At 40.2% G+C, this 26,767-nt stretch overlaps 1 protein-coding gene across 1 annotated transcript in view; it reads left to right on the top strand.

The window, feature by feature from the left end:
* The window catches only part of LOC113491646 (cytoplasmic aconitate hydratase-like), a 48,620-nt gene extending 22,732 nt beyond the window's left edge, over positions 1-25,888 (top strand). The window contains exons 11-21 of the mRNA XM_026868719.1: positions 17,500-17,662; positions 18,442-18,542; positions 18,631-18,750; positions 19,539-19,695; positions 20,390-20,496; positions 21,411-21,539; positions 22,211-22,347; positions 22,812-22,985; positions 24,362-24,458; positions 25,128-25,313; positions 25,762-25,888. Of these exons, the coding sequence (XP_026724520.1) occupies positions 17,500-17,662; positions 18,442-18,542; positions 18,631-18,750; positions 19,539-19,695; positions 20,390-20,496; positions 21,411-21,539; positions 22,211-22,347; positions 22,812-22,985; positions 24,362-24,458; positions 25,128-25,313; positions 25,762-25,872 (1,482 nt within the window). The 3' untranslated portion in view covers positions 25,873-25,888. The remainder of the gene's footprint in view (positions 1-17,499; positions 17,663-18,441; positions 18,543-18,630; positions 18,751-19,538; positions 19,696-20,389; positions 20,497-21,410; positions 21,540-22,210; positions 22,348-22,811; positions 22,986-24,361; positions 24,459-25,127; positions 25,314-25,761) is intronic.
* Positions 25,889-26,767: the final 879 nt, after the last annotated feature.

Raw genomic sequence — 26,767 nt, 5'->3', positions numbered from 1 at the left:
CAAGCTAAGCAGAGCTTGTGTTATGGTAACCAGACAACTGATAAACTTACTTATATATTTCTAAATATATACATATTATAGATAAATTACACCCAGACACCAGAACAAATGATGATGCTCATCACACAAGATTTGTCCTGGGCGGGAATCGAACCCACGACCTCCGGTATAGCAGTCAGGGTCGCTAACCACTAGACCAACAGGCCCGTCAAATGACGGGATGAGAGCAGGAACGATGATGATAAAGCATCAGTCCGTAACAATCATCACACACCCAGTGACAGAATGAAAAAGATGTCTACTGAGCGAGTGACAACTACCAGTGACAGATGATGATGATGAGAGCAGGAACTGTGATGATGTAGCATCAGTCGCTAACAATCATCACACACCCAGTGACAGAATGAGAGACATGTCTACTGAGCGAGTGACAACTACTAGTGACAGATGATGATGAGAGCAGGAACTGTGATGATGTAGCATCAGTCGCTAACAATCATCACACACCCAGTGACAGAATGAGAGACATGTCTACTGAGCGAGTGACAACTACTAGTGACAGATGATGATGATGATGATGAGAGCAGGAACTGTGATGATGTAGCATCAGTCGCTAACAATCATCACACACCCAGTGACAGAATGAAAGACATGTCTACTGAGCGAGTGACAACTACCAGTGACAGATGATGGTGATGAGAGCAGGAACTGTGATGATGTAGCATCAGTCGCTAACAATCATCACACACCCAGTGACAGAATGAGAGACATGTCTACTGAGCGAGTGACAACTACTAGTGACAGATGATGATGATGAGAGCAGGAACTGTGATGATGTAGCATCAGTCGCTAACAATCATCACATACCCAGTGACAGAATGAGAGACATGTCTACTGAGCGAGTGACAACTACTAGCGATAGATGAAGGTGATGAGAGCAGGAACTGTGATGATGTAGCATCAGTCGCTAACAATCATCACACACCCAGTGACAGAATGAGAGACATGTCTACTGAGCGAGTGACAACTACTAGTGACAGATGATGATGATGAGAGCAGGAACTGTGATGATGTAGCATCAGTCGCTAACAATTATCACACACCCAGTGACAGAATGAGACATGTCTACTAAGCGAGTGACAACTACAAGTGACAGATGATGATGATGAGAGCAGGAACTGTGACGATGTAGAATCAGTCGCTAACAATCATCACACACCCAGTGACAGAATGAGAGACATGTCTACTGAGCGAGTGACAACTACCAGTGACAGATGATGGTGATGAGAGCAGGAACTGTGATGATGTAGCATCCGTCGCTAACAATCATCACACACCCAGTGACAGAATGAGAGACATGTCTACTGAGCGAGTGACAACTACTAGTGACAGATGATGATGATGATGATGAGAGCAGGAACTGTGATGATGTAGCATCAGTCGCTAACAATCATCACACACCCAGTGACAGAATGAAAGACATGTCTACTGAGCGAGTGACAACTACCAGTGACAGATGATGGTGATGAGAGCAGGAACTGTGATGATGTAGCATCAGTCGCTAACAATCATCACACACCCAGTGACAGAATGAGAGACATGTCTACTGAGCGAGTGACAACTACTAGTGACAGATGATGATGATGAGAGCAGGAACTGTGATGATGTAGCATCAGTCGCTAACAATCATCACATACCCAGTGACAGAATGAGAGACATGTCTACTGAGCGAGTGACAACTACTAGCGATAGATGAAGGTGATGAGAGCAGGAACTGTGATGATGTAGCATCAGTCGCTAACAATCATCACACACCCAGTGACAGAATGAAAGACATGTCTACTGAGCGAGTGACAACTACTAGTGACAGATGATGATGATGAGAGCAGGAACTGTGATGATGTAGCATCAGTCGCTAACAATCATCACACACCCAGTGACAGAATGAAAGACATGTCTACTGAGCGAGTGACAACTACTAGTGACAGATGATGATGATGAGAGCAGGAACTGTGATGATGTAGCATCAGTCGCTAACAATTATCACACACCCAGTGACAGAATGAGACATGTCTACTAAGTGAGTGACAACTACAAGTGACAGATGATGATGATGAGAGCAGGAACTGTGACGATGTAGAATCAGTCGCTAACAATCATCACACACCCAGTGACAGAATGAGAGACATGTCTACTGAGCGAGTGACAACTACCAGTGACAGATGATGGTGATGAGAGCAGGAACTGTGATGATGTAGCATCCGTCGCTAACATTCATCACACACCCAGTGACAGAATGAGAGACATGTCTACTGAGCGAGTGACAACTACTAGTGACAGATGATGATGATGATGATGAGAGTAGGAACTGTGATGATGTAGCATCAGTCGCTAACAATCATCACACACCCAGTGACAGAATGAGAGACATGTCTACTGAGCGAGTGACAACTACTAGTGACAGATGATGATGATGATGATGAGAGCAGGAACTGTGATGATGTAGCATCAGTCGCTAACAATCATCACACACCCAGTGACAGAATGAAAGACATGTCTACTGAGCGAGTGACAACTACCAGTGACAGATGATGGTGATGAGAGCAGGAACTGTGATGATGTAGCATCAGTCGCTAACAATCATCACACACCCAGTGACAGAATGAGAGACATGTCTACTGAGCGAGTGACAACTACTAGTGACAGATGATGATGATGAGAGCAGGAACTGTGATGATGTAGCATCAGTCGCTAACAATCATCACATACCCAGTGACAGAATGAGAGACATGTCTACTGAGCGAGTGACAACTACTAGCGATAGATGAAGGTGATGAGAGCAGGAACTGTGATGATGTAGCATCAGTCGCTAACAATCATCACACACCCAGTGACAGAATGAGAGACATGTCTACTGAGCGAGTGACAACTACTAGTGACAGATGATGATGATGAGAGCAGGAACTGTGATGATGTAGCATCAGTCGCTAACAATTATCACACACCCAGTGACAGAATGAGACATGTCTACTAAGCGAGTGACAACTACAAGTGACAGATGATGATGATGAGAGCAGGAACTGTGACGATGTAGAATCAGTCGCTAACAATCATCACACACCCAGTGACAGAATGAGAGACATGTCTACTGAGCGAGTGACAACTACCAGTGACAGATGATGGTGATGAGAGCAGGAACTGTGATGATGTAGCATCCGTCGCTAACAATCATCACACACCCAGTGACAGAATGAGAGACATGTCTACTGAGCGAGTGACAACTACTAGTGACAGATGATGATGATGATGATGAGAGCAGGAACTGTGATGATGTAGCATCAGTCGCTAACAATCATCACACACCCAGTGACAGAATGAAAGACATGTCTACTGAGCGAGTGACAACTACTAGTGACAGATGATGATGATGATGAGAGCAGGAACGATGATGATAAAGCATCAGTCCGTAACAATCATCACACACCCAGTGACAGAATAAAAGACATGTTTACTGAGCGTGTGACAACTACTAGTGACAGATGATGATGATGATGATGAGAGCAGGAACTGTGACGATGTAGCATCAGTCGCTAACAATCATCACACACCCAGTGACAGAATGAGAGACATGTCAACTGAGCGATTGACAACTACTAGTGACAGATGATGATGATGATGATGATGAGAGCAGGAACTGTTACGAGGTAGCATCAGTCGCTAACAATCATCACACACCCAGTGACAGAATGAGAGACATGTCTACTGAGCGAGTGACAACCACCAGTGACAGATGATGGTGATGAGAGCAGGAACTGTGATGATGTAGCATCCGTCGCTAACAATCATCACACACCCAGTGACAGAATGAGAGACATGTCTACTGAGCGAGTGACAACTACTAGTGATAGATGATGATGATGATGAGAGCAGGAACGATGATGATAAAGCATCAGTCCGTAACAATCATCACACACCCAGTGACAGAATGAGAGACATGTCTACTGAGCGAGTGACAACTACTAGCGACAGATGAAGGTGATGAGAGCAGGAATTGTGATGATGTAGCACCAGTCGCTAACAATCATCACACACCCAGTGACAGAATGAGAGACATGTCTACTGAGCGAGTGACAACTACTAGTGATAGATGATGATGATGATGATGAGAGCAGGAACTGTGACGATGTAGCATCAGTCGCTAACAATCATCACACACCCAGTGACAGAATGAGAGACATGTCAACTGAGCGAGTGACAACCACCAGTGACAGATGATGGTGATGAGAGCAGGAACTGTGATGATGTAGCATCCGTCGCTAACAATCATCACACACCCAGTGACAGAATGAGAGACATGTCTACTGAGCGAGTGACAACTACTAGTGATAGATGATGATGATGATGAGAGCAGGAACGATGATGATAAAGCATCAGTCCGTAACAATCATCACACACCCAGTGACAGAATGAGAGACATGTCTACTGAGCGAGTGACAACTACTAGCGACAGATGAAGGTGATGAGAGCAGGAACTGTGATGATGTAGCACCAGTCGCTAACAATCATCACACACCCAGTGACAGAATGAGAGACATGTCTACTGAGCGAGTGACAACTACTAGTGATAGATGATGATGATGATGATGAGAGCAGGAACTGTGATGATGTAGCATCCGTCGCTAACAATCATCACACACCCAGTGACAGAATGAGAGACATGTCTACTGAGCGAGTGACAACTACTAGTGATAGATGATGATGATGATGATGAGAGCAGGAACTGTGATGATGTAGCATTAGTCGCTAACAATTATCACACACCCAGTGACAGAATGAGAGACATGTCTACTGAGCGAGTGACAACTACTAGTGACAGATGATGATGATGATGATGAGAGCAGGAACTGTGATGATGTAGCATCAGTCGCTGACAATCATCACACACCCAGTGACAGAATGAGAGACATGTCTACTGAGCGAGTGACAACTACTAGCGACAGATGAAGGTGATGAGAGCAGGAACTGTGATGATGTAGCATCCGTCGCTAACAATCATCACACACCCAGTGACAGAATGAAAGACATGTCAACTGAGCGAGTGACAACTTCTAGTGACAGATGATGATGATGAGAGCAGGAACTGTGATGATGTAGCATCAGTCGCTAACAATCATCACACACCCAGTGACAGAATGAGACATGTCTACTGAGCGAGTGACAACTACTAGCCACAGATGATGATGATGATGATGAGAGCAGGAACTGTGACGATGTAGAATCAGTCGCTAACAATCATCACACACCCAGTGACAGAATGAGAGACATGTCTACTGAGCGAGTGACAACTACCAGTGACAGATGATGGTGATGAGAGCAGGAACTGTGATGATGTAGCATCCGTCGCTAACAATCATCACACACCCAGTGACAGAATGAGAGACATGTCTACTGAGCGAGTGACAACTTCTAGTGACAGATGATGATGATGAGAGCAGGAACTGTGACGATGTAGAATCAGTCGCTAACAATCATCACACACCCAGTGACAGAATGAGAGACATGTCTACTGAGCGAGTGACAACTACCAGTGACAGATGATGGTGATGAGAGCAGGAACTGTGATGATGTAGCATCCGTCGCTAACAATCATCACACACCCAGTGACAGAATGAGAGACATGTCTACTGAGCGAGTGACAACTACTAGTGACAGATGATGATGATGATGAGAGCAGGAACGATGATGATAAAGCATCAGTCCGTAACAATCATCACACACCCAGTGACAGAATGAGAGACATGTCTACTGAGCGAGTGACAACTTCTAGCGACAGATGAAGGTGATGAGAGCAGGAACTGTGATGATGTAGCATCAGTCGCTAACAATCATCACACACCCAGTGACAGAATGAGAGACATGTCTACTGAGCGAGTGACAACTACTAGTGATAGATGATGATGATGATGATGAGAGCAGGAACTGTGACGATGTAGCATCAGTCGCTAACAATCATCACACACCCAGTGACAGAATGAGAGACATGTCTACTGAGCGAGTGACAACTACTAGCGACAGATGAAGGTGATGAGAGCAGGAACTGTGATGATGTAGCATCAGTCGCTAACAATCATCACACACCCAGTGACAGAATGAAAGACATGTCTACTGAGCGAGTGACAACTACTAGTGACCGATGATGATGATGAGAGCAGGAACTGTGATGATGTAGCATCAGTCGCTAACAATCATCACACACCCAGTGACAGAATGAGACATGTCTACTGAGCGAGTGACAACTACTAGTGATAGATGATGATGATGATGATGAGAGCAGGAACTGTGACGATGTAGCATCAGTCGCTAACAATCATCACACACCCAGTGACAGAATGAGAGACATGTCTACTGAGCGAGTGACAACTACTAGCGACAGATGAAGGTGATGAGAGCAGGAACTGTGATGATGTAGCATCAGTCGCTAACAATCATCACACACCCAGTGACAGAATGAGAGACATGTCTACTGAGCGAGTGACAACTACCAGTGACAGATGATGGTGATGAGAGCAGGAACTGTGATGATAAAGCATCAGTCCGTAACAATCATCACACACCCAGTGACAGAATGAGAGACATGTCTACTGAGCGAGTGACAACTACTAGTGACAGATGATGATGATGAGAGCAGGAACTGTGATGATGTAGCATCAGTCGCTAACAATCATCACACACCCAGTGACAGAATGAGAGACATGTCTACTGAGCGAGTGACAACTACCAGTGACAGATGATGATGATGATGATGAGAGCAGGAACTGTGATGATGTAGCATCCGTCGCTAACAATCATCACACACCCAGTGACAGAATGAGAGACATGTCTACTGAGCGAGTGACAACTACTAGTGATAGATGATGATGATGATGAGAGCAGGAACGATCATGATAAAGCATCAGTCCGTAACAATCATCACACACCCAGTGACAGAATGAGAGACATGTCTACTGAGCGAGTGACAACTACTAGTGACAGATGATGATGATGATGATGAGAGCAGGAACTGTGATGATGTAGCATCAGTCGCTAACAATCATCACACACCCAGTGACAGAATGAGAGACATGTCTACTGAGCGAGTGACAACTACCAGTGACAGATGATGATGATGTGAGCAGGAACTGAGATGATGAAGCATCCGTCGCTAACAATCATCACACACCCAGTGACAGAATGAGAGACATGTCTACTGAGCGAGTGACAACTACCAGTGACAGATGATTTCGTAACTTCACTTATCAACCGACTTTTTAAAAGATGATTATGTATTTTACAACACTTTCTCACTTCAATCCATTTTTCTTTATATTTATTTATCTAGTAGTTGCTTCTACACAATGTAGATTGCAACTGATGCATTATTCAAAATTTCTCCCGTATTTATATTAAAATATACTAATCACTACCCCGTCAATAATTACGTTATATTAATTAACTAATTGTAATATGCCTTAATTTCTAATTAGTCACTTTAAGAATTACTGATGATGGTTAATACCTGTGCCTTGAAGGTGATTAGTGGATCCAATAATATGTTTTCATGTAAGCTAAATTCATTATTGTTAATTCCTTTCTCCAAAAGAGGGGTGTTATAAGTTTAATATGTCTGTCTGTCTGTTGCATCACAGCTCCCGAACGGGATGTGCCATTTTCTCACGTTTTGATACAATCACTTTTCTTGGTTGTTAGTAGTTTCGGTTGGATATTTGTAACACAGTTTAAGGCAGAGTTTTAGGCAGTTCCTGATAAGCTAGCAGGCTGAAATTAGTATGTTCAAACCCAATGACAATGTAACTTGAAAGTAAAAAACGGTTCGATCGATTTTGATAAAATTTGAATGGGTTGAATACGTCGGTTTTTATATTTTTTAACCCTTGACGCTAAAAGACCGGTTTTATAAGTTTGATATGTTTGTCTATCTGTCTGTTGCATCATAGCTCCCGAACGGGTTGAACCATTTTAATATATGTAGTTTGACTTGTATTATGGGTAAATCATGTGCAACTGTTAAGACACGTTTTATGAAAATCTGTCAAGCCTTTTAAAAGTCATAGGAGTTTTTAACAGATAATATTTTTGTCTTGATGCAGAAACAATAATCTAAGTGGTATCGTGTTGCCCAGGTATCTGGGTTGAGGAGGTCAGATAGACAGTCGCTTCTTGTAAAACACTGGTACTTAGCTGAATCCGGTTAGACTGGAAGCCGACCCCAACATAGTTGGGAAAAGCCTAGGCCGATGACGCGAAATCCACAAATACAAATTTTTTTTTAGTTTGTTATTCATATCTAGCCTATTTGTACGGATCCCTCTATGCAACGAGTCGCACGTAACCGGGTTTTATCCTTTGCACACGGTACCCTTTAAATTAGATAACTAAATTGTTTTGCATAAAGTCGTAATCTTTTTGTTTACTTAGAAACATGTTGTTGACTTGAAAAAGGTGGTATTGTTAAAATGTAAGTGATTAGGGATAATCTTTATTTGTTTACGTAAAAAAAGTTTTTTAAATAACAAATCTATACTTACTAATATTATAAAGCTGAAGAGTTTGTTTGTTTGAACGCGCTAATCTTAGGAACTACTGGTTGGAATTGAAAAAAATCTTATTTGTCTTGAATAGACCATTCGTCGAGGAAGGTTTTAGGCTATATACTAACACGCTGCGACTAATGGGAGCGAAGAAGCAATGGAAAATGTGGAAAAAACAGGGCAGGTATAAATCGTAACTTATATCTTCTAACCACGTGGACGAAGTCGCGGGCGACGGCTATTAAATAAACAAGTAGACGTGGTAGCTTTACGGCTCTATGCATGGATTTGAATGCATAAGGTGCAAGTTCCATCAAACGCTGGCAAAGTACCAATCTGACAAATTATATGTCGATTTTTGTTATTCTAAGACACCACTGACAAACGGTGAAGGAACACATCGTGAGGAAACCTGGATTAAGAATATTGGAATCTGTAATCGGCCGCAGTGAGCTAGCGTGGTGATCAATGCTCAAACCTTCCCTATACGGGAAGAGGCCTGTGCCCAACAGTGGGATGTATATGGGCTGGTATTATTATCAATTGGAATCTGTATTTGTAAGTTTCATCATCATCATCAGCCCATATTCGTCCACTGCTGGACATAGGTCTCCCCAATTGCGCGCTATCGCCAAACGGTAGTAAGTTAAATTGATTTCAATTAGAATTAGTAAACGTTTGGGTACAATATTTTTATGACTCCGTACTCAAAGAATAATAAAAACCCTATTTCTGTAATAAAATAAAATAATTTATTCTGCAAGTAGGATATATTATCACTTTTACATGTCTTTTTTGAGAATGTTTAAGTCGACATTTCCTATCTGACTACCCTGAGAAGAAATGTCGAAACAAACTCAGACGTCGACGAAGCAGCAATATCTGTCCGTCTATCTTCTGTATTTCGTGGTCTGTGATAGCTAAACAGTTGAAATTTTCTACCGGTTTCAAGGTGTCGCTAGCTCTGAGGTCCCGGGTTCGATCCCCGGTCGGGTCAATGTAAATATTCAAATTTCTACATTGTGTCGGGTCTGGGTGTTTGTGGTACCTTCGTTGTATCTGAATTGCATAACACAAGTGCTTTAGCAACTTACTTTGGGTTCAGAACAATGTATGTGATGTTGTCCGCATTTATTAATTTATTATTATCATTTATGAATAAAGATTGGAGTTGAGCAACGATTGCTACGGTCAAACATTTGTTTTTCCGTAGCCCATTAGTACGGAACTTTCTGTGACGCGAGAAGCTACTATTTTTCTTTAACTTAAACTATGATATAAAAAAAATAAGAAAAAATGTGAAATACTGTTTTTGTTTGGTTATTAAACTAACTAATATGAAATATGTAGTAGAGGAAATAAAATAAGATTTTAGTGTTTCAATGTTTATTAAAAAATTACATTTATACCAAAATAATATTTAATTATAATAATATATGGTCAACACTTTACAATTAGTCCAAATACATATTTATTTAATGACGGCAATCCCTATAAATACGCGCGAGTAAACCGTTCTATCAAAAAACTGAATTTGCCACAAAAAAAATATTATAAAACGGAAAATATAATTTTGATTACATAGGTATTTCAATATGCAGTGTATTTTCAAATTAACTTAACATTACCTAAAAAAACACTCCAAGAATGAAATCCACAGGAAATCTTGTTTTTTACACCATTCCGTAGAAAACCCCAAAGCAATACCATTTAGTGAAATAGCTTTATGATAAAAATAATTACATCATAAGCTAAATCACCAAATAACATGACTTGGTATATATTCTTCTAGACCTTAAAAATAATTAAAGATAAAATACTAGCCATTACCCGCGCCCGGAACAATACGAAAATGATTCCACGGGAACATGAAATCAGGATAAAAACTATCCTATGTGTTAATCCTGGTTATAAACTATCTGTGTACCAAGTTTCGTCTAAATCCGTTCAGTGGTTTTTGCGTGAAAGAGGAACAAACATCCATACATACAAATTTTGAGTGGTTTATCAGCGTTAGCTCTTGGAGACTTGTAACTTATTTAAGGAGTTTTAATATACTACTATCTTAATAATATTATAAACGCGAAAGTTTGTATGTGTGGATGTTTGTTGTCCTTTCACGCGAAAACCACTGAACGGATTTAGACGAAACTTGGTACAGAGATAGTTTACAACCAATAATAGCTGTTGCCCGCGACTTCGTCCGCGTGGTTAGAAGATATAAGTTATGATTTATATCTGCCCTGTTTTTTCCATTGTATCTTCACTCCTATTAGTCGCAGCGTGATGGTATATAGCCTAAAGCCTTCCTCAATGAATGGTCTATTAAACACAAAAATATTTTTTCAATTTGAACCAGTAGTTCCTGAGATTAGCGCGTTCAAACAAACAAACAAACTCTTCAGCTTTTTATATTAATATAAAGAGTATAGATTAACACATAGGATAGTTTTTATCACGATTTTATGTTCCCGTGTTATCAGTTTTGAATTGTCACGGGCAGACCCGCGGGCAACAGCTAGTTTATATATTAATATGATACGTACCGTTTCGTAGTTTTGTTGTAATAATAATATTAATAGGTATTTGTCAAATATATAGACTTCTGATAACTATTATCTATTTTGTGGTTTAATTTATTAATGTATTCATAAAGGGTGTTGTTTTACAATCGAGTCGAAAAAAGAGGTGGTTCTTAATTCGTGTGTATGCTTTCGTGTTTGTAACCTCAGAACTAATAATAAATGCGGACAACATCACGTACATTGTTCTGAACCCAAAGTAAGTTGCTGAAGCACTTGTTTTATGCAATTCAGATACAACGAAGGTACCACAAACACCCAGACCCGAGACAATGTAGAAATGTGAATTTTTACATTGGCCCGACCGGGGATTGAACCCGGGAACTCAGAGCTAGCGACACCTTGAAACCGGTGCGTACGCCACTCGACCACGAACGTCGTCAAATATATGGTACCAAATAACACCTACTTCAATTCAAATTTGAAAAAAGTATCAACAAAATCGATTCATCTAGTCCGAAGTTTTGTCGACCTCCGTTGAATTTCTTAGTGTTAGTAGTTTTTTTTTTTAAGAATTCTATTTACTATATCCATCAAATAATATTTCATGCTTGAACTATTAAAAATGAACTCCCTTTATAAATAAACCACGAAATTCCGGTTACTATTAACTACGTTTTAATGGTGTGACAGTTAGTGATGTGGTTAAGTTTAATAATAATTCATCATACCACTGATATTATAACCGCGAAAGTTAAAGAAAACGGTCATGTGCGACTCGGACACGGATGTGACACTGAGGGTTTCGTACTATAAGCTATAGAAAAGCAATACAATCAAATTTATATAACAGCACTAGCTGTTGCCCGCGACTTCGTTCGCGTGGTTAGAAGATATAATTTAGGATTTTTTTAACGAAAGCCCTCGAAGATAAATATTTTTCCTCGTTTTTGGCACATTTCCATTGTATCTCCGCTCGTATTAGTCGCAGCGTGATGTTATATAGCCTAAAACCTTCTCGATTAATGGTCTATTAAATACAAAAAGATTTTTTCCGTTTGAACCAGTAGTTCCTGAGATAAGCGCGTTTAAACAAACAATCAAACAAACAAACTCTTCAGCTTTATATATTAGTATAGATTAGGAATACATCATCTGTGAAAAATTACAACTGTCTCGTTTTGACTTTTCATGAGTTACAGGCGTTACAGCCTAGGCACAGAAGGACAAAGAGCGGAGTCTCAATTATAAGGTTTCTTTTTAGCGTTTCGGTACGAAACCTTAAAAATTAAGACTTCATGACAGTATGATAAGTTTAAGTTTTCGACGAATGCTTGTCCTGAGTCTGAGTGTCTTTGTGCATGTGACTTGAATGTTTGTGAAACCCGAGACACAAGGTCCTTAGTCGTTTTAAAAAAAAATTGTCAGTAATGTTTACGTCCCTCATTAGCAAATTAATGATAATTTAATTACGTAGGTATTATCAGGTGTCATTATGACATTATTAAGCGTAATGATCTAATTAATAATACTATAATTAGCTATTACATAATATTGTGAAGAGAAAACTGCAATTAGCTTATGGTAGCTAATTGTAAAAGCTTAATTGACAATTTGTATTTCGTATCAGGTAGTTTAGATTTCGTGTTTCGGAAGGCACGTTAATTTGTGGGTCCTGACTGTTATTCATACATCTTTGACAGTCGTTACAGGTAGTCAGAAGCTTGACAGTCTGACAACCAGTCTAACTAAGGGGTATCGTGTTGCCCAGATAACTGGGTTGAGGAGGTCAGATAGGCAGTCGCTCCTTGTAAAACACTGGTACTTAGCTGAATCCGGTTAGACTGAAAGCCGACCCCAACATAGTTGGGAAAGGCTAGGATGATGATGATCTGGTTTGATCGTCAGACTAGTGAGAATAAGGGTTCTATAAAAATTGTCTAAAGTAACTTTCTAGATTTTTTTTCAACCATCATTTTTTATGTATGTAACAAACGTTCATTTACCTCGAGCTTTATTTGTTTTATAACGGCCATAGAAATACATTATCTTTAAAAAAAGGCAACAGTCTAGCTGCTTCCTTTCATCAGATATAGCCTGCTAACAGACCTAGTCATAGTAACTGGGTTCACAATAGGGATGATGACAGTTTTTTTTTGCAGTGTCCTTCTTGTAGTTTTTTGTATAATAATGGATACGTATTTTTTAATTTGTCCCGCAAACATAAATTGACCAAATTACAGTGAATTAAACTTACGCGTGACGTCACGATTGAGTATAAATTTTACTCTATCGTTACGTCACAAGCCCCCTCTCCTAAACTTTAAAGCAGTTAATCTTTGTCAATTCTAGTTTTTCTGAAAAAGGAAAAACTACGTGTCTCATACTTTTCAATTATCTAACTGAGGGACTAATGAGATTTATTCTTTTTATACCCAGTCATCATCCCTATTGTACCCCTCTATTCATCATCAGCCTATCGAAGTCCACTGCTGGACATAGGCCTCTCCAAGTGCACGCCACTGAGATCGATTTTCGGCTTCTCGCATCCAGCTCCTGCCAGCCGTCTTGCGCAAGTCATCACTCCACCGTGCCTGAGGACGTCCTACACTACGTTTGCCGAGGCGTGGTCTCCACTCTAGAACTCGTTTACCCCAACGGTTATCGGTTCTTCGGCTAATATGGCCAGCCCACTGCCACTTCAGCTTGCTGATTCGGTGGGCTATGTCGATGACTTTGGTTCTCTGACGGATTACCTCATTTCTGATGCGGTCCCTCAGAGAAATACCGAGCATAGCCCTTTCCATAGCTCGCTGAGCGACTTTAAACTTGTGAACCAGCCGTACCGACAGTGTCCACGTTTCGGCTCCGTAAGTCATGACAGGTAGGACGCACTGATTGAAGACTTTTGTCTTTAGGCACTGTGGGATCGACGATGTTAGGACTCGACGTAACTTCCCAAATGCAGTCCAACCCAACTGAATTCTCCTATTCACCTCGTCCTCAAAGTTGTTTCTACCTAACTGCAATGTCTGCCCGAGGTATACATATTTCTGAACAACTTCGAGAACGGCGCCGTGTATCGCAATCGGTTCCGGTAGAACATGTTCATTGAACATGACCTTGGTTTTGTCCAAGTTCATCCGTAGGCCGATGCGTAGAGAAGATTCAGCCAGGCCGTTCAGCATCTGTTGTAGGTCCTGCAGCGTTTCCGCCATGATGACAATATCGTCAGCAAATCGCAAGTGAGAGATGTGTTCGCCATTGATGTTGATGCCGCGTCCTTTCCAGTTCAGCGTCTTGAACATATCCTCCATTGCATTAGTGAACAATTTCGGGGAAATAACATCCCCTTGTCTCACTCCTCGATGCAACGGTATGGGCCTTGTTTGCTGATTCTGTACTTGGACGGACATTGTAGCGGCTTCGTAAAGACATCTCATCACTTGGATGTATCGCCAATCTACTTGACAACGCTGCAGGGACTCCAGAACAGACCAGATTTCCACCGAGTCAAAGGCCTTCTCATAGTCCACAAATGCTAGACACAGGGGCTGATTATACTCTTCGGTCTTCTGTATAATCTGCCGCACTGTGTGGATGTGGTCTATGGTGCCGTATCCGCTCCGAAACCCGGCCTGCTCCGGCGGTTGGAATTCGTCGAGTCTTCGCGCAAGTCGGTTCGTGATCACTCTTGAGAACAGCTTATAGACGTGGCTTAGGAGGGAAATGGGTCGATAGTTCTTCAGCTGGGTTTTGTCTACCTTTTTGAAGAACAGGACGACAACACTCCTACTCCACGCCTCTGGAGTTCTCCCTTCAAACAGGACGGCATTAAAAAGCTTTTGGAGCTCCCCTAGTAAGGGGTTTCCTCCTGCTTTTAATAGCTCTGTTGTAATGCCATCCTCGCCAGGGGCTTTTCCATTTTTGAGCTGTCTCAGAGCGATCTCGATTTCGCCACTGCTGACTTCTGGCAGGTCTTCGGTGAAATGGCGTGTTAATGTGGCTCTGGGATCCTCATTTCCGGGATCAGGTCGAGATGCATGCGATGCGTATAACCGGCCATAGAAATTTTCCACTTCCGTAAGGACTGCCGGCACCGAAGAGACGACTTCTCCACTTGTTGTGGTCAGCTTCGTCAAGTGGCTTCTTCCAAGAGATTGTACGAACAATCTCTTGTTCGTACAATCTCTCAAACCCCTCTATTAAGAAATCTTAAACACTGAATAACAAACCCCCTCTATTTAAAAACAGTAAAAAAAATCAATAATTATTTATTTGATAACGGTTACTCACGTGTATGTATCGGGATCGCCCGACTAGTTTCGGACCGAACCGGAGTCCTTAATCATGAGCTGACGCGGTGGGGCTCACGATAAGTCCAAGATTTTCTTTTAAACTTTAAAACTGGCACTAAACATTCACTTTACGCTACAAAAATTAATAGTTAATAATTTTCTAAACATCTAATCTCTTTGCTAATACGATTTACTCAAATAATGATTGAAGAAGTACAATTATTATATTATATTGCTTTTTTTTTACAAACTCAGCGTTTTTAAACTTCCTTATTTCAATTAATATTATAAAGTTGTGATGTTCTGTCTGTGGTTTCAAAATAAAAAAAATATTTTATTAAGCTATTATTGCTCTACGTCAACACGGTCAGAAAATAGATTTTTTGTAGCATTTGTGGATTTTTGGCAATTAAAAAAAAAAGGTTTCTTTAGCCTTTATAACTTATTTATTGTCTAGAACAAAATATTCCTAATTAAACTCCATAAAGTACATACTTAAAAGAGATCGTTGCTATCCATATACCTAGAGTTGTTTATCCCTATTAAGTACTAGCTGTTGCCCGCGACTTCGTTCACGTGGTTAGAATTTTTTCCACATTTTCCATTGTATCTTCGCTCCTATAAGTTACAGCGTGATATTATATAGCCTATAGCCTTCTAAATGATCTATTCAACACAAAAATAATTTTTCAATTCGAACCAGTAGTTCCTGAGAAAAGCGCGTTCAAACAAACACACAAACTCTTCAGCTTTCTATATTAGTATAAATTTGTTAGAATCACTGCTGGGCAAAAACCTCCCATCTCTTTCCAAACCTCTTCACCTTTTTCATCGACGACTTTAAACTTTACTCCAGAATATAGGCAAAAAATAACATCTTACATTTTATAATAATTACATATTAATACAAGCAAACCCGCAGTACAAGCATTGTTTTATATAAAACAATATTCAGCTGACTAATCAAGGTCGTTACTCAGAAACTGTATTCTGCTGACCAAGCGGAAGTGTGTACTCAATCTATACTCAATACTAATATTATAAAGAGGAAAGATTTGATTGTTTGTTTGTTTGTTTGGCACGAATAGGCTTCGAAACTACTCGACCGATTCAAAAAAATCTTTCACTGTTGAGAAGCTACATTATCCCCGCTGAACATAGGCTATATTTTATTTTGAAAAATATTAGGGTTCCGTAAGAAAATTACGATAATGTAACCAAAGGTGTAAAATCTGAAACCTATTTCTGCGTAGGCTGCTAAAACTATAGACGATAGCACAAAATGATGTACTACGGGTTTGCTTACCACGCGGGCGAAGTCGCGGGCAAATGCTAGTTTATTTATATCTGTATTATAATAAGTTGTAGTACGTGTAAGGTCTTGGATTCGATTCCCATTTGTGAGTATTACACTATTATATAAGCCCTTAATTGTCCTAGTACTGGAGTAAGGACTCTTCACATGAAGTCATTTTAAAAGACTCCCGCACTAAGGATTTAAAGTCTTGTGGCTTGGTTTCACAAATATACAAGTCACATGCGCAAAGACACCCAGACTCAGACCAAGCATTCGTGGATCACGGCTTTTATCGCCGCGACGGATTTTATCGCGGTTTAACGACGAAGTGAGCTCATGCCGCCTAGATCGGACCACAAATAATAAGCTAAAATATGAAGGTAGAACGAGCAACATCTTCTGTCAAGACGAACGCCATCTCAGTCTGCCCGTGACCATGATACCTGCAAAGGTATCGAAACGTCGGGGAACTAAAATCTAAAATTAAACCGCGATAAAATCCGTAAAAATAGTCTTATTTCAATGTCTAACATTCGCGTAAACCTAAAAAACCACTATAAAATACTCGGGTTAATTTCTGACATGTCTTTTGTTTTGGTAAGGCGTGGGAATCCTCATGGACATCCACTCCCTCGGGGGGAGGAAATGTGTAGTGTCAGACTCTTACTGACTAAACCTGAACCACCGTGCTACGTCATCCGCGTTTTGGTGTCGGTGTATGGCAATGCGTTGCAATCCTTCATGCACAATTTCTTACATGCCAGCCATGCCATAATCCCTGCTTCTCTTTTCAGGTCGGCTTCAAGGGCTACGGCCTCTCCCCCGCCAACCTGGCAGCATCAGGTAGCTTCAGTTACTCCGATGGGAAGACATACACCATCACCCATGGCTCCGTCATCATCGCAGCCATCACATCATGCACCAACACCTCAAACCCCAGCGTGATGTTGGGAGCTGGTGAGTCAATACCTTAATTATTTGTATTAAATGATGTAACGGTTTATTCACGCGTATTTATCGGGGTATCCCGACTAGTTTCGGACCCAACCGGAGTCCTCAATCATAAGCAGACGTGGCATCAAGGAATTTAATCCTTGTGTCTTGGGTTTCACAAACATTCAAGTCACATGCACAAAGACGCCCAGACTCAGGACAAGCATTCGTGGATCACACAAATGCGGAAATCGAAACCGCTCAGTGGGTTTGGTGTGGTGACCTCGACCGCTCGGCTTCAGATCTATATCTATACTAATCCATACTCTATACTAATATATAAAGCTGAAGAGTTTGATTGTTTGTTTGTTTGAATGCGCTTATCTCAGGAACTACTGTTTCAAATTGAAAAATTATTTTTGTGTTGAATAGACCATTCATCGAGGAAGGTTTTAGGCTATATACCATCACGCTGCGATTAATAGGAGCGAAGATACAATGGAAAATGTGGCAAAAACAGGAAAAAATATTCATCTTCGACGGCTTCCGTTTAAAAATTCCTAACTTATATATCTTTCCTAAATTATATGTATCTTCTAACCACGCGGACGAAGTCGCGGGCAACAGCTAGTATAGAATATTAATCTAGGTCTAACCATCTGACAACTATTTTTCAGACCCATTTTTTTCCTAGATCTCATTTGTATGTCAAAACAACTCTTACTGGGACAGCAGTCTTACTATAAGACGGGGCGTTTGACTCTCTGAATCTTAATATCTAAAAACTCATTATTTTTTCTCAGGTCTCCTCGCTAAGAAGGCTGTGGAAAATGGTCTGAGTGTTCAGCCCTACATCAAGACTTCTCTATCACCAGGGTCTGGAGTAGTCACTTACTATCTGAGGGTAAGACTATTTAAAAATAAATATTTAGAGTTTATCGGTTTTATGAAAGACTTCCATTTTATTTTTTTGTAAATCTTCTGTTTTCCAGGAATCCGGAGTAGTGCCGTATCTAGAGAAGCTGGGTTTCGACATCGTGGGTTACGGGTGCATGACTTGCATCGGTAACTCGGGACCCATTGATGATAACATCGCTAATACTATTGAAAAGGTAAAACAATATTATTATTTTTACTCTTTTCTGTCACGGGATAACTCCATGTGAAGAGACCTGGTCCTTTTTAAAGGTGTACACGGGGACACAGGTCCAACATGCAGAGGCCTTGTTGAGAACTTTAAAAAAATGTGATGGGGTATCTATCACCCTTGCTCTATAAAAGAACAGACGCCCGTGGTAGCTACAAAACTATTGTATTTTGTGGAGATTAAGCTAATTTGGGCTATTGGTATTATATTTAAATTGTTATAATGCCTTTTATATACTATGGAAAAGTATGGCACCTGCCTTTCAAATCATAGAAATGCATTCAAATTGGCAGTATTCATAGAGAATATTTTATGTATTTCTTTTGTGAAGTTGAAGACTTATTTGTAGTTCTATTATAATTTTTTGGGATAAAAATATTGATTGAATTTGACACGGCGCCATCTAGTGTCAAACTAAGCGTATCTTTTAATTAATTCATATAGAAGGTCAGTCGAGTCAGTCGAATTTTTTATAAATTAATGTTTGGTGAAATATTAATCTCTCTCAATACAAAAAACTTATTGAGATATTACATCAAAAAGTTTAATATAAAATTGCACCCAGACACAGAACAAATTTTCACATCACACGAAATTTTGTCCTGGATGGGATTCGAACCCACGACCTTTAGTATAGCCAGCCACTGCCCACTAGACCAAAATCCCAATTAGTTTTATTTCTGCCTCTAAAACCTTATCCTCCAAGCTATAGTCTCTAACTACGCGACTACTAATATTTCTTCGAACCCTCAGAATGAGCTGGTCTGCTGTGGGGTCCTCTCCGGGAACCGTAACTTCGAGGGTCGCATCCACCCGAACACCCGCGCCAACTACCTGGCCTCCCCACTACTGGTCATAGCATACGCCTTGGCTGGCACCGTGGACATCGACTTTGAGACACAGCCACTTGGTAAGTGCTGGGCAAAAGTCCCTCTGTTATAATATCTTAAGATATATCATATTTTATTTAAAAAAAAATGCGTGCCTACAAAGTATACATGTCAGAAGTGAATCTTCTTTTTATACCAATCTAAAACTTAGATGTCCGAGACTAAATGTTAATTAAATTAAAATTCCTCGTAATTCTTTGTAAATAGTAAAATTACCTAATCCAATTTAAATTTATACAAAATTATTGTTAATTAATTGTTTTGACTGCACGGATAGTCGAGTGGTTGAGGTTACCATACAAAGCCCACTCTGCGAGACGTGTCGCGGGTTCGATCCCCGCGTAGGACAAGCATTTGTGTGATCCACGAATGCTTGTCCTGAGTCTGGGTGTCTTTGTGCATGTGATTTGTATGTTTTGTAAAACGCCCGCGACACAAGGATTAAATTCCTAACTGCGGAAGTCGTTTTTTAAAAGTAAAATGATAACTCTAGAAATTCCAATTTTTTATTTAAAATTTCGTCAAAAGAATTCATGAAATATTTTTATTTATACTTTATGCACAATGATTTATTGAAATCTGATATGTAAATACATAAAACAGATCCATCTTTTCGGTGACTAGATTTTATGTGTTTAGAGTTCTTATTAGCGGTGTCGTATCTAATAACTTATATCTTCTATAGCTATATTTAATATTATTATGTGTTTACAGGCACTCGCGCGGACGGCAGCCCTGTGTACTTGCGAGAGATCTGGCCGACGCGGGCTGAGATACAGGAAGTTGAGAACAAGCACGTCATACCCGGCATGTTTAAAGAGGTATGTTATTATTCAATCATTTACTTATAAGGTATTATTTATTCCGTGTTTCGGAAGGCACGTTAAATTGTGGGTCCCGGCTGTTATTCCTACATCTTTGACAGTCGTTACAGGTAGTCAGAAGCTTGAAAAGTCTGACAACCAGTCTAACCAAGGAGTATCGTGTTGCCTATAACTGAGTTGAGGAGGTGAGATAGGCAGTCGCTCCTTGTGAAACACTGGTACTTATCTGAAACCGGTTAGACTGGAAGCCGACCCTAACATAGTTGGGAAAAGGCTGGGATGATGATGATTTATTTATAAGGTAAACACCAATAACTTGACTAAAGGAAGGGTTATTTGATGAAGGCAAATAAGAAAGGAAGAATATACGGTTTGATTGCATGGGTAGCCGAGAGAGTTGAGCTTACCGCGCTTAATACACTGCGCAACGTGTCGCGGGTTCGTTGCCCGCGTAGGAGAAGCGGTTGTGTGTTAACGAATGCTCGTCCTGAGTCTGGGTGTCTTTGTGCATGTGACTTGAATGTTTGTGAAACCCAAGACACAAGGATTAAAATCCTTAGTGCGGGAGTCGTTTCTTTAAAGAGTCGTTTATCATCATCCGCCTAGCCTGTTCCCAACTATGTTGGGGTCGGCTTCAAGTCTAACCTAATAGAGCTAAGTACTAGTGTTTTACAAGGAGCGACTGTCTATCTGACCACCTCAGCCCATTAACAGTCAACACGATACCCCTTAGTTAGACTGGTTGTCAGACTTACAAGCTTTTGTCCACCTGTAACGACTGTCAAACTTAAAGATATGTAAATACCAGCCGGGTGAATTTAACGTGCCTTCCGAAATACGAGTTAGTTAGACTTTAAACGAATCGTTTATTCATCGTATGAATAATATCCCCTCTCTCCCCTCTCCCCCAGGTCTACGAGAAGATCGAGCTGGGTTCCCCCTCCTGGCAACAGCTGTCCGTTCCCCAGGGCAAGCTGTACGGCTGGGACGTCAACTCCACTTACATCAAGAAGCCCCCGTTCTTCGATGGCATGACCAGGGTAAGTATGACGTCAGAGGACTACGGCCGGGGTACACTCTGACACCCGGGGGGTACATCAACTGTACGATAAGAAGCTAGTAGCTACAATGACAATTTTTTTAATGGGGTATCTAACAAAAAATAATCAGTTTGGTCTCTGAAAAGATTTCCAAAAAAACCGCATCTAAATTGCTTCAGCTAAACGCGAGATATTTGCGGATAAGCATATACTAATATAGAAGTCGATTAAAAATATTGGATACGCATTAATCTCTTAAAAAATTAATAGAATACTGTGAAATAAATATCGTGTGACGTCAATTACCATACTCAAGTGTTAATACAAAATGAAAAATGGTATAGTTACCGGCACGGATGTTGAGCGCTGACCTTGACCTGTGCAGAAGTGATTGTTTGTGTCTCTTTAGCGGTATGAAGTGAGGCGCGGGGCGGACTACAGCAGGGAGTGTGTCGCAGCGCGTCATAGCCGACATGAGGGATTGTTTGAAATTCTTTGCTGCAGTTGCATGCATCACAAAACAACGAATACGGACAGTTGATTAGCGTTTTATTTTACGATGCGCAAAGCGATCCTCACTTTATCGCCGAGCGCTCAAGATCCGTGCCGGTACCTATACAGATTAAAGCAGTAGTCTTATTTCCTGTTACATTTATATTGTGTGTCTCCAGGAGTTGACCCCTCGCTCCGGAGTATCTGGCGCCCGTTGCCTGCTCCTCCTCGGAGACTCGGTCACGACAGACCACATCTCTCCAGCCGGCTCTATTGCCAGGAACTCTCCTGCTGCTCGCTTCTTGGCTGATAAGGGGTAAGCATAAAAAGTATTTATATTATGATAATTTTTCCGTGTTTCGGAAGGCACGTTAAATTGTGGGTCCCGGCTGTTATTCCTTCATCTTTGACAGTCGTTACAGGTAGTCAGAAGCTTGAAAAGTCTGAAAACCATTTTAACTAAGTGGTATCATGTTGTCAGTAACTGGGTTGAGGAGGTCACTTCCCGGTAAGCTAGCAGGCTGAAATTTTCAGGGTAGCTTCAAACCGGATGACAATGCAATTGAAAACTAAAAAAACGGCTAACCGATTTTGATGAAATTTGAATGGAGTGACACTTAAAAACGTGGGTCTTTAGATTTTTTAAATCTATTAATTAAACTATCTTTATTGACCGACTTCAAAAGGAAGGCGGTTCTTAATCTGTATGTTAGTTTAGGTTAGAATTTTATCACATTCTTTCAAATAAAACATAAAATTAACAAACATTTCTCCCACCAGTCTAACTCCCCGCGAGTTCAACTCGTACGGCTCGAGGCGAGGCAACGACGCGATCATGTCCCGAGGCACGTTCGCGAACATTCGCATCGTGAACAAAATGGCGCCCACAGCTGGGCCTAAGACCACGCACTATCCCAGCGGCGATGTCATGGACATATTCGATGCTGCCGACAGGTGGGTTATCTAATATATAAAATTCCCGTGTCACGATGTTAGTTACCGTACTCCTCCGAAACGGCTAAACCGATTTTTACCCAATTTTATATGCGTATTCAGTAGGTCTGAGAATCGACTAACATCTATTTTCCAAACTCCTAAGTGATAAGGGTTGCTCAGACAAAAAAAAATATTTTATTTTTTGGACGAAATTCTTTGTTTTTGTTTTTTTATAATGTGGCATTAAAAATAAATAAAACTAAAAAAAAAATATTCGGCAAAACAACGTTTGCTGGGTCAGCTAGTAGATACATATTTTAGGTATATAAGGTGACCTAGTGAGAGTGGGGTGAGGTGGTCTAGTGGTTAGTGACCCTGATTACTATACCAGAGGTCGTGGGTTCGATCCCCACCCAGGACAAATGTTTGTGTGATGAGCACGATCAATTGTTCTGTGTCATCGGCCTAGCCTTTTCCCAACTATGTTGGGGTCGGCTTCCTTCTATCTTTTGTTCTGTGTCTGGGTGTAGTTTATCTATATTATGTATGTATTTAGAAAACTGTATGTTTATCAGTTGTCTAGTACTCATAATACAAGCTCTGCTTAGTTTGAGACTAGATGGCGCTGTGTGAGAGTTGTGGAATATTAAAGTAAATGAAACAGACACGAAAAGATACTCTTATATTATCTATTTCGTTATTTTTTATATTAAAAACCGTCTTCAGTTTAAAATTACACCCCGATGCAAAAAGTGAGGTATTATACGTTTGACATGTCTGTCTTGAGCTCTAGACAGGCGGACTGCATTTCAACTGCAAATTTGCAGTTTGAATGCAGCTGACACGACTGCAAACCAACCGCTATAGAAACCGTCACACGACTGCACGCCGACTGCAATTGGACCGCACGGTTAGTTTGCAGTTCTATTGCAGTCGTGTCAACTGCTTTCGATCTGCAAATTTTCAGTTGGATTGCAGCTGAAATGCAGTCCATCTGTCTAGAGCCTTAAGTGCCCTAAAGCATCATAGTTCCCAAATGGATTTAGCTATTTTAATTTAATTTGTATTAAAGGTGAATTATGTGCGACTGTTCCTAGATATATTTGATAATAGACATGCATACGAAAAACTATGTTATTCACTTTCTAATTTGTAAAAAATGTATGTTATGCTGTTGGTATACCTAATAAATAAATAGATATAAATAGGTAAAAATCGCTCGAGCCATTTTAAACTTTTGACTGTGGGTGTTATTTTTATTCTTCTATCTTGTACATAATCTATTTTAATATCACATATTTTTTCAAATACATCAAAAACCCAGTAAAATCATACATCATCAAATTGATAAAAAATACCTTATATACGTGTTATATATTTATTGAACTCTACAGATACGGCAAAGAGAACGTCCCTCTTATAGCTGTAGTCGGTAAAGACTACGGATCGGGCTCCAGTCGGGACTGGGCAGCTAAAGGTCCCTTCCTATTGGTAAGTTGTAATATAATATTGTTGATATCCCAGTGCTGGGCAAAAACCTCTTAATTTCTGTTGTTCATGGTAATAGAGATGATGTCATTTTTCTCCAGTGTCCGTCACGTAGTTTATTGTATAATAATGGTTACGTATTTTTTAAATTACAGTGGATGAAACTTACGCGTGACGTCACGATTGAGTATAAATTTTACTCTATCGTTACGTCACAAGCCCCCTCTCCTAAACTTTAAAGCAGTTAATCTTTGTCAATTCTAGTTTTTATTTTTTAAACGAAAACGTTTTCAAATATCTAACTGAGGGACTAATTAGGTTTTTTTTCTTTTTATGCCCAGTCATCATCTATTTTTCACTACTTTCTTACTTTCAGGCTCTTTAATTAAATGCAATCCCACTATAAAATAAAATTATAAATATGAAATGGATGGATGTGGGATTATTTTTAGTAGGTTTAGTGTCATCACACCAAACCTACTGTGCCGCTGGTTTGAACCCCGCGTGTCCTACGCGGGGTTCAAACCAGCATTTGTGTAATCCACGAATGCTCGTCCTGAGTCTGGGTGTCTGTACATATGACTTCATTATCACCCAAAACACACAAATTAAATTCCTTAATAAGCATTTCAATATATTAGACGGCATTGTAATTTAAACTCTATCCCCCAGGGAATAAAAGCTGTAATTGCGGAATCATTCGAGCGTATCCATCGCTCCAACCTCGTGGGTATGGGTATAATCCCCCTTCAATTCCTACCTGGCGACAGCGCGGATACATACGGGTTGGACGGCAGCGAGACCTTCGACATCGACCTACCAGTTGAAGTTACTCCCGGACAACTTATCACTGTTAAGGTAAATATTTCATTATATATTTCTGAAGAAACACCAACACCTGATGTAATATAAGTGATAAAACCAGGCGACATAGCTATATTTCGTTATGTCCACGTTTTAATACACTCGCTTTCTTGTTTGTTTGTCGTTCCGGTTGGATTTGCCCCCGTTAAACTTAATGTATTGCACAAATCCCGACAAAAATAACATTTTTCTATACATATGTATCTTAATTATACTAAATGTATACAAAATTAAGCATCATCATCCTAGCCTTTTCCCAACTATGTTGTGGTCGGCTTCCAGTCTAACCGGATTCGGCTAAGTACCAGTGTTTTACAAGGAGCGACTGCCGATCTGACCTCCTCAACCCAGTTACCTGGGCAACACGATACCCCTTAGTTAGACTGGTTGTCAGACTACCTGTAACGAATATACAAAATTAATATAACATTTTAATCACCAGGTGAGCAACGGCAAGTCATTCCAAGTGAAGGTCCGCTTCGATACCGAAGTAGATCTCACATACTTCAAGAACGGCGGCATCCTCAACTACATGATCAGAAAGATGTTGTAAACTAATCACCGAACGAACAACAACTGGTGATTCTATAGACCTATTCAATTGCCTATAAGCCAACAAGACGAGATAAATAATGTAAACAAGGATTCATAACATTTTTATTCGAATAAACTATTATAAAGTTCGAATTTTGACAAAAATGAAGGAATGAACTTGTTCACAACATGGCGGACCAAATGTTGACAACTGCCGTACTGACTGCTTCCTTGTACCACGAAACACATAACGACAGCTGTCATCGAGCAACTCACGCCATATATGCGCGTACGAGTGATAAGGACAGGGATAATAATCCCTCGCTATCGCAATGTAACTCAGTAACGGTCCGCTTGTTTACGTTTTTTATCAACAAGTTACACGTCTCCTCGCTAACGCTGACGAATCCCTCAAATGTATTGAACTGACAAGTCAGTCACGTCACTTGTCGAAGAGGAATGTCATTCACATACATTTGAAGTTTTCTATACCAAAATGAAACATTGTCTAGGCCGTCTTAATAGGTCTACAGTTTCATATAAATAACCAACAAAATTATTACGGTAAAACGGAGTAAGAAGAGAATCTATAAGAAAGTTGTTAGTTTTCATTAAAATTTGGTCGTTTCACAAGATAAAATTATAAAGATTATATGAAAATTAGCTTTCTGCCCGCGGCTTCGCCCGCGTCGTTGTCGGTTATATCGCGTTTCCAAGAGAACTCTTCAAAAGTCCCGGATAAAAACTATCCTATGTTCTTTCTCAAGGTCAACTCTATCTCTGTACCAGATTTCATTAAAATCAGTTCAGTGGTCACGTGAAAGCTTAACAGACAGACAGAGTTGTCACATTTATTATATTAGTCACACACAAATCACAAGCTGTTTATAAAATAATTGTGTGTAAGCATTTTT

The sequence above is a fragment of the Trichoplusia ni genome, chromosome 3, assembly GCF_003590095.1.
Source record: "Trichoplusia ni isolate ovarian cell line Hi5 chromosome 3, tn1, whole genome shotgun sequence".
In the NCBI taxonomy this organism is placed as follows: domain Eukaryota; kingdom Metazoa; phylum Arthropoda; class Insecta; order Lepidoptera; family Noctuidae; genus Trichoplusia; species Trichoplusia ni.
This window is presented reverse-complemented; position numbering and strand designations above follow the sequence as displayed.